Source organism: Oncorhynchus masou, chromosome 24 (genome assembly GCF_036934945.1).
Source record: "Oncorhynchus masou masou isolate Uvic2021 chromosome 24, UVic_Omas_1.1, whole genome shotgun sequence".
Classification (NCBI taxonomy): domain Eukaryota; kingdom Metazoa; phylum Chordata; class Actinopteri; order Salmoniformes; family Salmonidae; genus Oncorhynchus; species Oncorhynchus masou.
In genome coordinates this window covers 38619827-38629346 of record NC_088235.1, presented here as the reverse complement: position 1 = coordinate 38629346, position 9520 = coordinate 38619827, and the positions used below count along the sequence as shown (strand labels likewise).

At 44.9% G+C, this 9520-nt stretch overlaps 1 protein-coding gene across 1 annotated transcript; it reads left to right on the top strand.

Annotated features, from left to right (window-relative positions):
- The first annotated feature begins 163 nt into the window (after nucleotides 1-163).
- On the top strand, nucleotides 164-3411 carry LOC135511380 (uncharacterized). Its single transcript, XM_064932913.1, has 3 exons — nucleotides 164-249; nucleotides 2277-3026; nucleotides 3343-3411. Exons 1-3 carry the CDS (start codon nucleotides 184-186, stop codon nucleotides 3409-3411), a joined length of 885 nt encoding a protein of 294 aa, XP_064788985.1. The 5' UTR covers nucleotides 164-183.
- Nucleotides 3412-9520: the final 6109 nt, after the last annotated feature.

The window sequence follows — 9520 nt, the reverse complement described above, 5'->3', positions numbered from 1 at the left end:
CACAAATGCATACAAATGCTTCTGTCAAGCATCCTGTTGTGACCTTCGATAACCAGCCAGCGATCAGGAGCCAGAAATCTTATTGTGTAAATGTCTAACATTATATCTCTGTCAAAGCTCTGCACCTTACTCAAGGCTATAGATTGATGTGGTTTTAAGGCGGTAATGGTATTGACGGTATGAATGGAGAGATTGGACAACCAGGATTCTATGGGGAGGTGGGAGACAAAGACAAACAAGGACAGCCAGGTGAGAAATACTGTGCAAATGAATGACTGACAGAACGAAATTGATCTCTGCATTTTTTTTAAATTACATTTTTTATTTCACCTTCATTTAACCAGGTAAGCTAGTTGAGAACAAGTTCTCATTTACAACTGCGACCTGGTCAAGACAAAGCAAAGCAGTGCGACAGAAACAACACAGATTTACACAGGGAATAAACAACCATACAGTCAATAACACAATAGAATACAAAAAAAGGCTATATAGAGTGTGTGCAAATGGCATGAGGAGGTAAGGCAATAAATAGGCCATAGTAGCAAAGTAATTACAATTTAACAGACTAACACTGGAGTGATAGATGAGCAGATGATGATGTGTAGTGATACTGGTGTGCAAAAGAGCAGCAAAGTAAATAAAAACAATATGGGGGTGAGTTAGGTAGATTGAGTGAGCTATTTACAGATGGACTATGTACAGCTGCAGCAATCGGTTAGCTGCTCAGATAGCTGATGTTTAAAGTTAGTGAGGGAAAGGTAAGTCTCCAGCGATGTTTGCAATTAGTTCCAGTCACTGGCAGCAGAGAACTGGAAGGAAGTGCGGTCAAAAGGAGGTGTTGGCTTTGGGAATGACCAGTGAGACATACCTGCTGGAGAGTGTGCTACGGGTGGGTGTTGTTATCGTGACCAGTGAGCTGAGATAAGGCGGAGCTTTACCTAGTATAGACTTATAGATGACCTGGAGCCAGTGGGTCTGGCGACGAATATGTAGCAAGGGCCAGCTAACTAGAGCATACAGGTCGCAGTGGTGGGTGGTATAAGGCGCTTTGCTAACAAAACTTTCCTCTGCACTTTTCAGTATTTGGCATTCTTACCTTATTCAGTCATGTAACACGCTCTGCATGTGTGGCTACCTTGCACGCTCTGAATACATTTAATTCAACCACTGAAAACCCTCCCACTTGCTGGCCAAAAGATTTTCATTCAATAGGGTTTTCATTTATCTTTATTCTTTCATCTTAAGTCATCCCTTTAAATACGGTGTACCTTTTTGTTAGATTTTAGCCCACAGACATGAGAGAACAGGTTCAGATATTTGGGATCAATGAAAGAAAGCCATCTAAATGCAGTATATGCATATTCGTCTCTGTTTCAGCACCAATTGATACTTTGATCTTATACATTATTTAGGTTTAGGAGAGTATTTATGAATCATAAAAAACAGGTTTGGAGAGCCTTTACGCGTGAAAGAAAGAAAACAGTGCTTTGAAAAGGGCCACATTCAGTTCTTCAACCCATGGTAATATTGGAAGATTAGTACACATATAATTATAATAGGGATAACAGTGTTCAATAGTAGGCTATACCCTCGTCTATTGATGCTTTCTTGGTGGAATTATTATGGAATTACGTCAAGGTCAGAATACTGCAAATCTGTAGACACACCTCCGCCACACCTTAATTTATTCAATCTCCACCCCAAACGAATACCAGGTGAATAAAACGTTATTCTCATGCTTAAATTCAAGGTCAGAATAGGCATAGAGAGAAAAGTGCATAAAAGCAAAATGATGTTCCAGTTACACACTAGGGTTGGAATCGGGCCCATGACAGTATGTTTAGATCAGTCATGACGTGCATCAATATGTATTTGTTTAAAAGTAAACAATAAAACTGGTTCTTAATTTGCCTACAAATATGAAAAGAAATACCATGTCAACCAAAAGTTGAATGAAGCAGATGTGTAGCCATAACTAATTATGGCATTGTGTGTGTTCTTGTGGTGAATTCTAATGTATTGTTTTAGGGCCTAACAATGACGTCACACTTATGGTACAATTCCCCAGCCAAGCTAATGAAATTGAAGAATATTTTACAAGCCGTTTTTTAAAATGTATCCAGCAATGATCTCAGTAACACATGGTTGTTAATCAACATGGACAACGTGTTCCTGTGTACCAGCTCAGTCCCGGGGGCATGCATATTTTGGGGTGGTAAATTCATGAGTTTTCCTGATGTCCTTCATGTTTTGAGAACGTTGTGTCTTGTTCCCAGGTGATCAAGGAGACGAAGGAGACGAGGGAGCAAAGAGCCATGGCCTACCTGGCTATATCAGAGACCAGGGACCAAAGGGCCATGGCCTGCCTGGCTATATCAGAGACCAGGGACCAAAGGGCCATGGCCTGCCTGGCTATATCAGAGACCAGAGACCAAAGGGCCATGGCCTACCTGGCTATATCAGAGACCAGGGACCAAAGGGCCATGGCCTACCTGGCTACATCAGAGACCAGGGACCAAAGGGTCATGGCCTGCCTGGCTATATCAGAGACCAGAGACCAAAGGGCCATGGCCTACCTGGCTATATCAGAGACCAGGGACCAAAGGGCCATGGCCTGCCTGGCTATATCAGAGACCAGGGACCAAAGGGCCATGGCCTACCTGGCTATATCAGAGACCAGGGACCAAAGGGCCATGGCCTGCCTGGCTATATCAGAGACCAGGGACCAAAGGGCCATGGCCTACCTGGCTATATCAGAGACCAGGGACCAAAGGGCCATGGCCTACCTGGCTATATCAGAGACCAGAGACCAAAGGGCCATGGCCTACCTGGCTATATCAGAGACCAGGGACCAAAGGGCCATGGCCTACCTGGCTATATCAGAGACCAGGGACCAAAGGGCCATGGCCTACCTGGCTATATCAGAGACTAGGGACCAAAGGGCCATGGCCTACCTGGCTATATCAGAGACCAGGGACCAAAGGGCCATGGCCTACCTGGCTATATCAGAGACCAGGGACCAAAGGGTAATGTCACAGTAATGTCACATTTCACGTTGCATCCTTTTTATCGTCTGAATAATCATTTACAGCTTATCAAAGGAAATCCAACAATAGTTTTGACAGGCCCAGTTCTATTGTAATTATTATATACTCTAACAACAGATGCTGGTTTCTTGTTAAGTAGAAGGGTGCATGTTGAATAATTTCCTTTTTCCAATGCAAATGGAATGGGAAGTCAACATAAAGTCTACTGCAAACCCTCAAAGCAGTGTAGTAGTTATTAGGTACAGTCATTACTTACCCACTAGCTGACAGCCATTTCCCCTCCTTTACCCACCAGGCCAACGTGGAAGACCTGGTAGAGACTTCAATGGCACAACAGGACGAGAGGGCGAGAGAGGCCATGTAGGCCGGCCTGGACTAAGAGGTCACCCAGGACTACGAGGAGTCCCAGGTGTGTGTCAGACCACTGGGTGCGCTCTGCTAAACAACAACACAACCAATGGACCACATCAGAATGCACCCCAGAGGTTGAGAAGACGCCCATAGAGGCAAAGAGGACATTTTTGACCAAGCTGCATGGATGTATCATGAAAGGAGGAGTGGGGGGGGGGGGGGGGGGGTGTATTGGGAGAGAGAGGAGATTTTTTGTTAATAAATGTATTAAAATCAAAGTCAAAATGCTTCAATGTAAATATGCATCCAATCTCCACTGCGAAAGACTGAGATTCACCCATTTTACTTTCTTGAACAAATCTGCTCTAGAAACTTGTACTGTAGGCCTTAAAACAACATTCCATTCTCATGGTTCATTTGAAAAATACACCAATAGCTATATATTATGTAAAAATGCCTTGATTTGAAAGTTTATTTGACACATTTTATTTAAACTGGTCCTAGTTGTCTTCAAATGTCACTGATCTTTATAATAAAAGCACAAAAAGTTTTTACTTAACTTATTTTACTGTAACAATTCCTCCACTGTTTTCTTTTTTTATTATGATATATCATTGAGAACATTATATTATTATAGAATACAAAATCAAGTGTACAAGTTTATCACAATTCTGTTGAAGCATGCTAGCTACTTAAATCAATAACAGTTACTGTTGGCCAATGGTTGCTGTTATGGCTAGCAGTTACTGTTAGCCATTGGTTGCTCTTTTGGCTAGCAGCTAATGTTAGCCAATGGTTACTGTTATGGCTAGCAGCTACTGATAGCCAACGGTTTGTGTTATGGCTAGCAGCCAATGATTACTCATCTGGCATGCAGCTACCCTTAGCCAATGGTTACTGTTATGGCTAGCAGCATACTGTTATAGTCAAATGTCTTTTCAAAATAACAGTTTGTGTCAGTCTGTGCCTAATGTCAGTTGTGAAGTCATGCGTTATTTGATTAAGTTTTTGTATGCCTTGTTACTAGCAGGTTTAAGTGTCATCCAGAAGGCATAATGTTGTTTCATTATGAAGTAACCAACAAAACGACCTCTTGTAGTGGAAAGATCTGGAACATAAATGTGAATAAAAAAAGAACAGTACACATTGTGTGCCTGTTTTTGATTGTGTTTCAGGCCTAGACAGTTATCGCATGACATGTATTATTCTATATCTCGTAGATTGCGGCTTGTTAAATTCATGAGTCCCATGTGTTTTATGTATAATTCTGTAATGAGACAATGTCTCAATGCCTGTACATTTCACAAGATGTTTGCTTGCATATCTTTAAGTGAAAACATATGGTTATGATTGTAGACAAACACGAAAACTAATCATAACTCCCACAACATCAGCAGGTCTGTTCTCATGTTTGAGAATGAATTAACAGCTGTGTTGGATGTGCTTCTGTTTTGAAATCTGTCTTTCGCTCACATGCAAAATACAATCAAAAGATATATTTATCATTTAATGCCTCCTTCTTCTTCTTCTTCTTCTTCTTCTTCTTCTCAGATCTCTTTCCTGAGTGTAGGTTAAGGGCTGGATTCAATCCGTATTGCAGAAGTATTGTGGAAGATCCTCGCTATACTGTAGTGATTGAAATTTAAAGGCAATGTTTCTGTGTTCGTGGAGACTGCGTTCACGGTAACTGCTGCATTACCTTTACATTTTAACACGGATCTTCTGCAAAACGGATTGAATCCAGCCCTAACATACAAATGGGTTACTATGTAGTGTACATGGGTTGCCCTGTTCCACATACCAGGCCCATTGGAGTGGAGACAGAAACCGGTCCTGTGGGGGAGCACACGAGGGTCTCTCCTGTCTTCAGTCGCTTCACGAGGATTGTCTGAGAGTAACTAGAGTAACTTTTCACGAAAACGTCTGTAGAGTCAACGGTTTACCTCTTTACAGTGTGTTTATTAGATATCCCTGTGAGAGACCCACATAGGTGGCCATCCTTTTCTCCCGTCTTCTTGATGACACCTCAGCTGTAGCTGCAGGCCTGCAGCATCCTGGACTGCGGAAGCGGAGCTCTCCTCTTATTTGCTCTGTTCCTTCATTTCAGAGGATGTTCTGTTCTGTCCTGGCCAATTCTCTCCATGAAAAATCTTGTTATTATTCCACTCACACTTTCTCAGTCAGCCTGATCACTCGCCTCAGCAAAGCATCATACTAATCTATGTGGCCAACCGCACAAGTGATCATGTTAATTGCCGTTTATTGCATGGAATTATAAACCATTACCACTCCACAGATGCACCGTGCCAATAGCAAGAAGCTGGTTTGTTATTGTGAGGATCAAATTGAGGGCAGTGATATTAAGGTTTAAAGAGAGGAACATGCTTTATTTCATCTTCAGTTAACCGTGAAGAACCGCCGGAATGGGTTTACATTACTAACAAGCCAACAAAACAAAATCTACCTGTGTTTTTGTACAATGACTCCAACATGTCTGAGGCTGGATTATGTGGGCAAAAGATGAAAATAATATTATCTTATTGATGTCATTAATTATATTAAGATGGAAAAGTGGTCATCGCAAGAGGGAGAGGGTATTCTCTACAGTTGGAGTACCAGCCCTTCCATCCAAAGTATACTACAGGCTATGTAAGAAGAGTAGGGGAGATTCTCAATTGAGCAAAAGTCCTATCCTCTCCTCGACTCCTCTGTCCTCCTCCCCTCCTTGACCCGGAAACTGAAAAGTGGGAGAGAGTGTCAGTTTGGCTCGCGCTGAAATCAGTGATGTCATCACGTTTTATTAAATAGAACCATGTGTTTATGCCAGAGACGTCCTGTTGTTTGCATGGGCTGTGTCTCAATCCACTGAGCCAGTATTGGCCATTCGCCTTTGCGGTACACAGTCGCTTCATGAGATCAGTGTTTGTCAGACGTTGGAGAATTGTCTGAGAGTAACTAGAGAAACTTTTCACGAAAACGTCTGTAGAGTCAACGGTTTGACCCTAATATGACCCCACAACAGAAAGCTAAGACTCTCACGAAAACGGACATTGGCTGTTTTGCTCCACAAGCTTCACAAGATTCAGGAAGTTCAAATTAATAGAAGTGAATAGGGAATAGAATGTGCCAAAACTCCAGGGGTAAAATATGTCTCTACATGTTTTCTTTTTTTTGTCCTGAGTTTTCTTATATCTCTCAGATATAGTACAGGCACTTCAAAACATATTTCATTTTGATTTATTTTTGGACATTCAGTTTTTCCATGTATAAAAGTATTATTCAATGCGTTTCTATGGGCTAATTGTCAGGATTTGGCCAGGGTTGTTCACTAGATGCCCCCATTGTGCTTTTTGACCTTATGTTTTTTCCCTTGTTCCCCATTATTATTTGCACCTGTGCCTCGTTTTCCCCTGATTGTATTTAAACCCTTAGTTTCCCTCAGTTCTGTGCTCTGTGTTTGTATGTTAGCACCCAGCCCTAGTGTTCTGTGTATTCTTGTCGATTCCGGTGGATGCTCTTGTGGAATTCTGTTTTTGTTTTTGAGTATCTCTTGAGGCTTTTTTGTGCTATTCCTACCACCTTTTGGATTTGCCATTTTTGTATTGAAGGACTTCTCCTTTTTACTTTATTAAATACACCGTCTTAAGTACTGCTGTGCCTGCCTCATCTTCTGGGTTCTGCTGACTATTCGTGGCTCAGTTGGTTAAGTGACTGTTTCTCACTCCGGAGACCCAGGTTCGTAACCGGGTCCTGACAGAAACACAGAGCCAAAAATGAACCCAGAGGCAGCCAGTTCCCAGGACCTTTTTGCCATGCTGTCCCACCACCAGGAGACTGTCCAACGCCACGAAGCCGCCCTGGTTCAGCAAGAGGCCTTAATGGCTAGACATTCTCATCTTCTGTCGGAGATGCTGACTTCCATTAAGCAAATATCTGATCGTCTTACCCCGGCAACAGTTCCCGTCCCAGTACCTCAGATTCACGTACCCATGGCAGTTAACCCCCTGGCTGAACCTAGTCTTCCACCTCCCCAACGGTTCTCAGGTGATCCAAGTGCTTGTAAAGGGTTTCTCACCCAATGTTCTCTCTCCTTTGAGCTACAACCCTCGTCGTTTCCCACCGACCGGTCTAAGATCGCTTATATCATCACCCTGCTGTCGGAAAAAGCCCTGGCCTGGGCTACTGCTGTGTGGGATGCCCATAGTTCCTGCTGTGCCAGCTACTCTGCCTTTGCTGAGGAATTCAAACGAGTGTTTCAAGGCCCAAGCAGTGGTTCTGACTCAGCCAAACAGCTCCTGACTCTCCACCAAGGTTGGCGCAGCGTGACGGACTATGCCATCCAGTTCCGCACGGTAGCAGCAGCAAGTGGCTGGAACAACGAGGCGCTCACGGTGTGCTTTCTGAAAGGCCTTTCCGACACTATCCAAGATGAACTGGCCACTCGGGAACCACCGGACAATCTCGAGTCCCTGATCAAGTTGGCCTCACGCATTGACCAGCGTCTGAGAGAGAGAGAGAACTCAACCGTAGACCTCTAGCCCCTATCAGTCCCAGCTCCGAGTCCCCACCTTTATCCTCGCTGGCTCCATCGGAACCCATGCAGATTGGACGCATCTCCCAGGCTGAGAGAGACCGCCGGATGAGGGAGCGACGCTGTCTATATTGCGGCAAACCGGGCCATTTCCGTTCCACGTGTCCCGGGCTCCAGGGAAACGCTCTGTCCCGTACAGACCGGGGGGAACTGTAACGGGAAACATAACCTCCTCCCATCCGTCCAACTCCCGTCTGCTCATTCCAGTCACCCTCTCCTGGGACAACCACAAGCTTCACCTTCAAACCTTGGTAGACTCTGGAGCCGCAGGTAACTTCATGGATGGTGTCTGGGCGAAGGAGAATGGCGTTCCCTCTGAACCTCTAAGTGAACCCATGAGGGTCACTACATTGGATGGAAGCCCTTTGGGATCTGGACTTGTCACTCATGTCACTACCTCCTTGCGACTTTCAGTTTCACAACACCAGGAATTGATGAACTTTCATTTGATCTCCTGTTCCGAGTTCCCTCTCGTCCTTGGATACCCCTGGCTTCACAGCCATAACCCTCACATCGACTGGTCTGTGGGCACTATCAAGCAGTGGGGTCCTACGTGCCAAGCTACTTGTATTTTCCAGAATTCCCCGAGTTCTACTCCCGAGTCTTTAGAATCCATCGACCTGACCCGAGTTCCCGAGTGTTACCATGACCTCAAACTGGTGTTTAGCAAACAGAGGGCCACCATGCTACCACCCCATAGACCTTACGATTGCCCCATCGACCTGTTTCCGGGCACTTGCCCCCCCAGGGGTCGGATCTTTTCCCTATCCACCCGAACGAGCTGCTATGGATACCTACATCAAGGACGCTCTGGAAGCAGGCCTCATGCGTCCATCCACCTCCCCGGCGGGAGCAGGGTTTTTCTTTGTGGGCAAGGAAGAGGGTGGATTACGTCCTTGCATTGACTACCGGGGACTCAATGCCATAACCGTCCGTAACCGTTACCCGCTACCCCTTATGGCCACAGCCTTCGAGCTGCTCCAGGAAGCAGTTGTTTTCACTAAGCTTGACCTGCGGAACGCATACCATCTTGTGCGGATCAGACCTGGTGACGAGTGGAAGACCGCTTTCAACACGCCTACTGGTCACTATGAATACTTGGTGATGCCCTTCGGCCTGACCAACGCCCCAGCGGTGTTCCAAGCGCTCATAAACGATGTGCTTAGGGATATGCTTAACATATTTGTGTTCGTTTACTTGGATGACATCCTCATCTTTTCGAGCTCCCTTCAAGAACACACTAAGCATGTCAGACAAGTACTCAAACGCCTCCTGGACAGCCATCTGTACGTTAAGCCGGAGAAATGTGAATTCCATTCATCCCGAGTACAATTCCTGGGATTTGTAGTGGAACCCGGTCGAGTCCAAATGGACCCCGGGAAGGTAGGGGCGGTAGCGGATTGGCCCACCCCCAAATCCGTTAAGGAAGTTCAGCGTTTCCTGGGCTTCACAAACTTTTACCACAAGTTCATCAAGAACTTCAGCTTGGTGGCAGCCCCTCTCTCAGCTTTAACCAAGGGTGGCAATGCAA

Coding starts and splice junctions, on each gene's coding strand:
- LOC135511380 (XM_064932913.1), top strand. CDS start 184: ATGGAGAGATTGGACAACCAGGATTCTATGGGGAGGTGGGAGACAAAG. Junction 250..2,276: donor AGACAAACAAGGACAGCCAG/GTGAGAAATACT, acceptor TCTTGTTCCCAG/GTGATCAAGGAGACGAAGGA. Junction 3,027..3,342: donor CAGAGACCAGGGACCAAAGG/GTAATGTCACAG, acceptor TTTACCCACCAG/GCCAACGTGGAAGACCTGGT.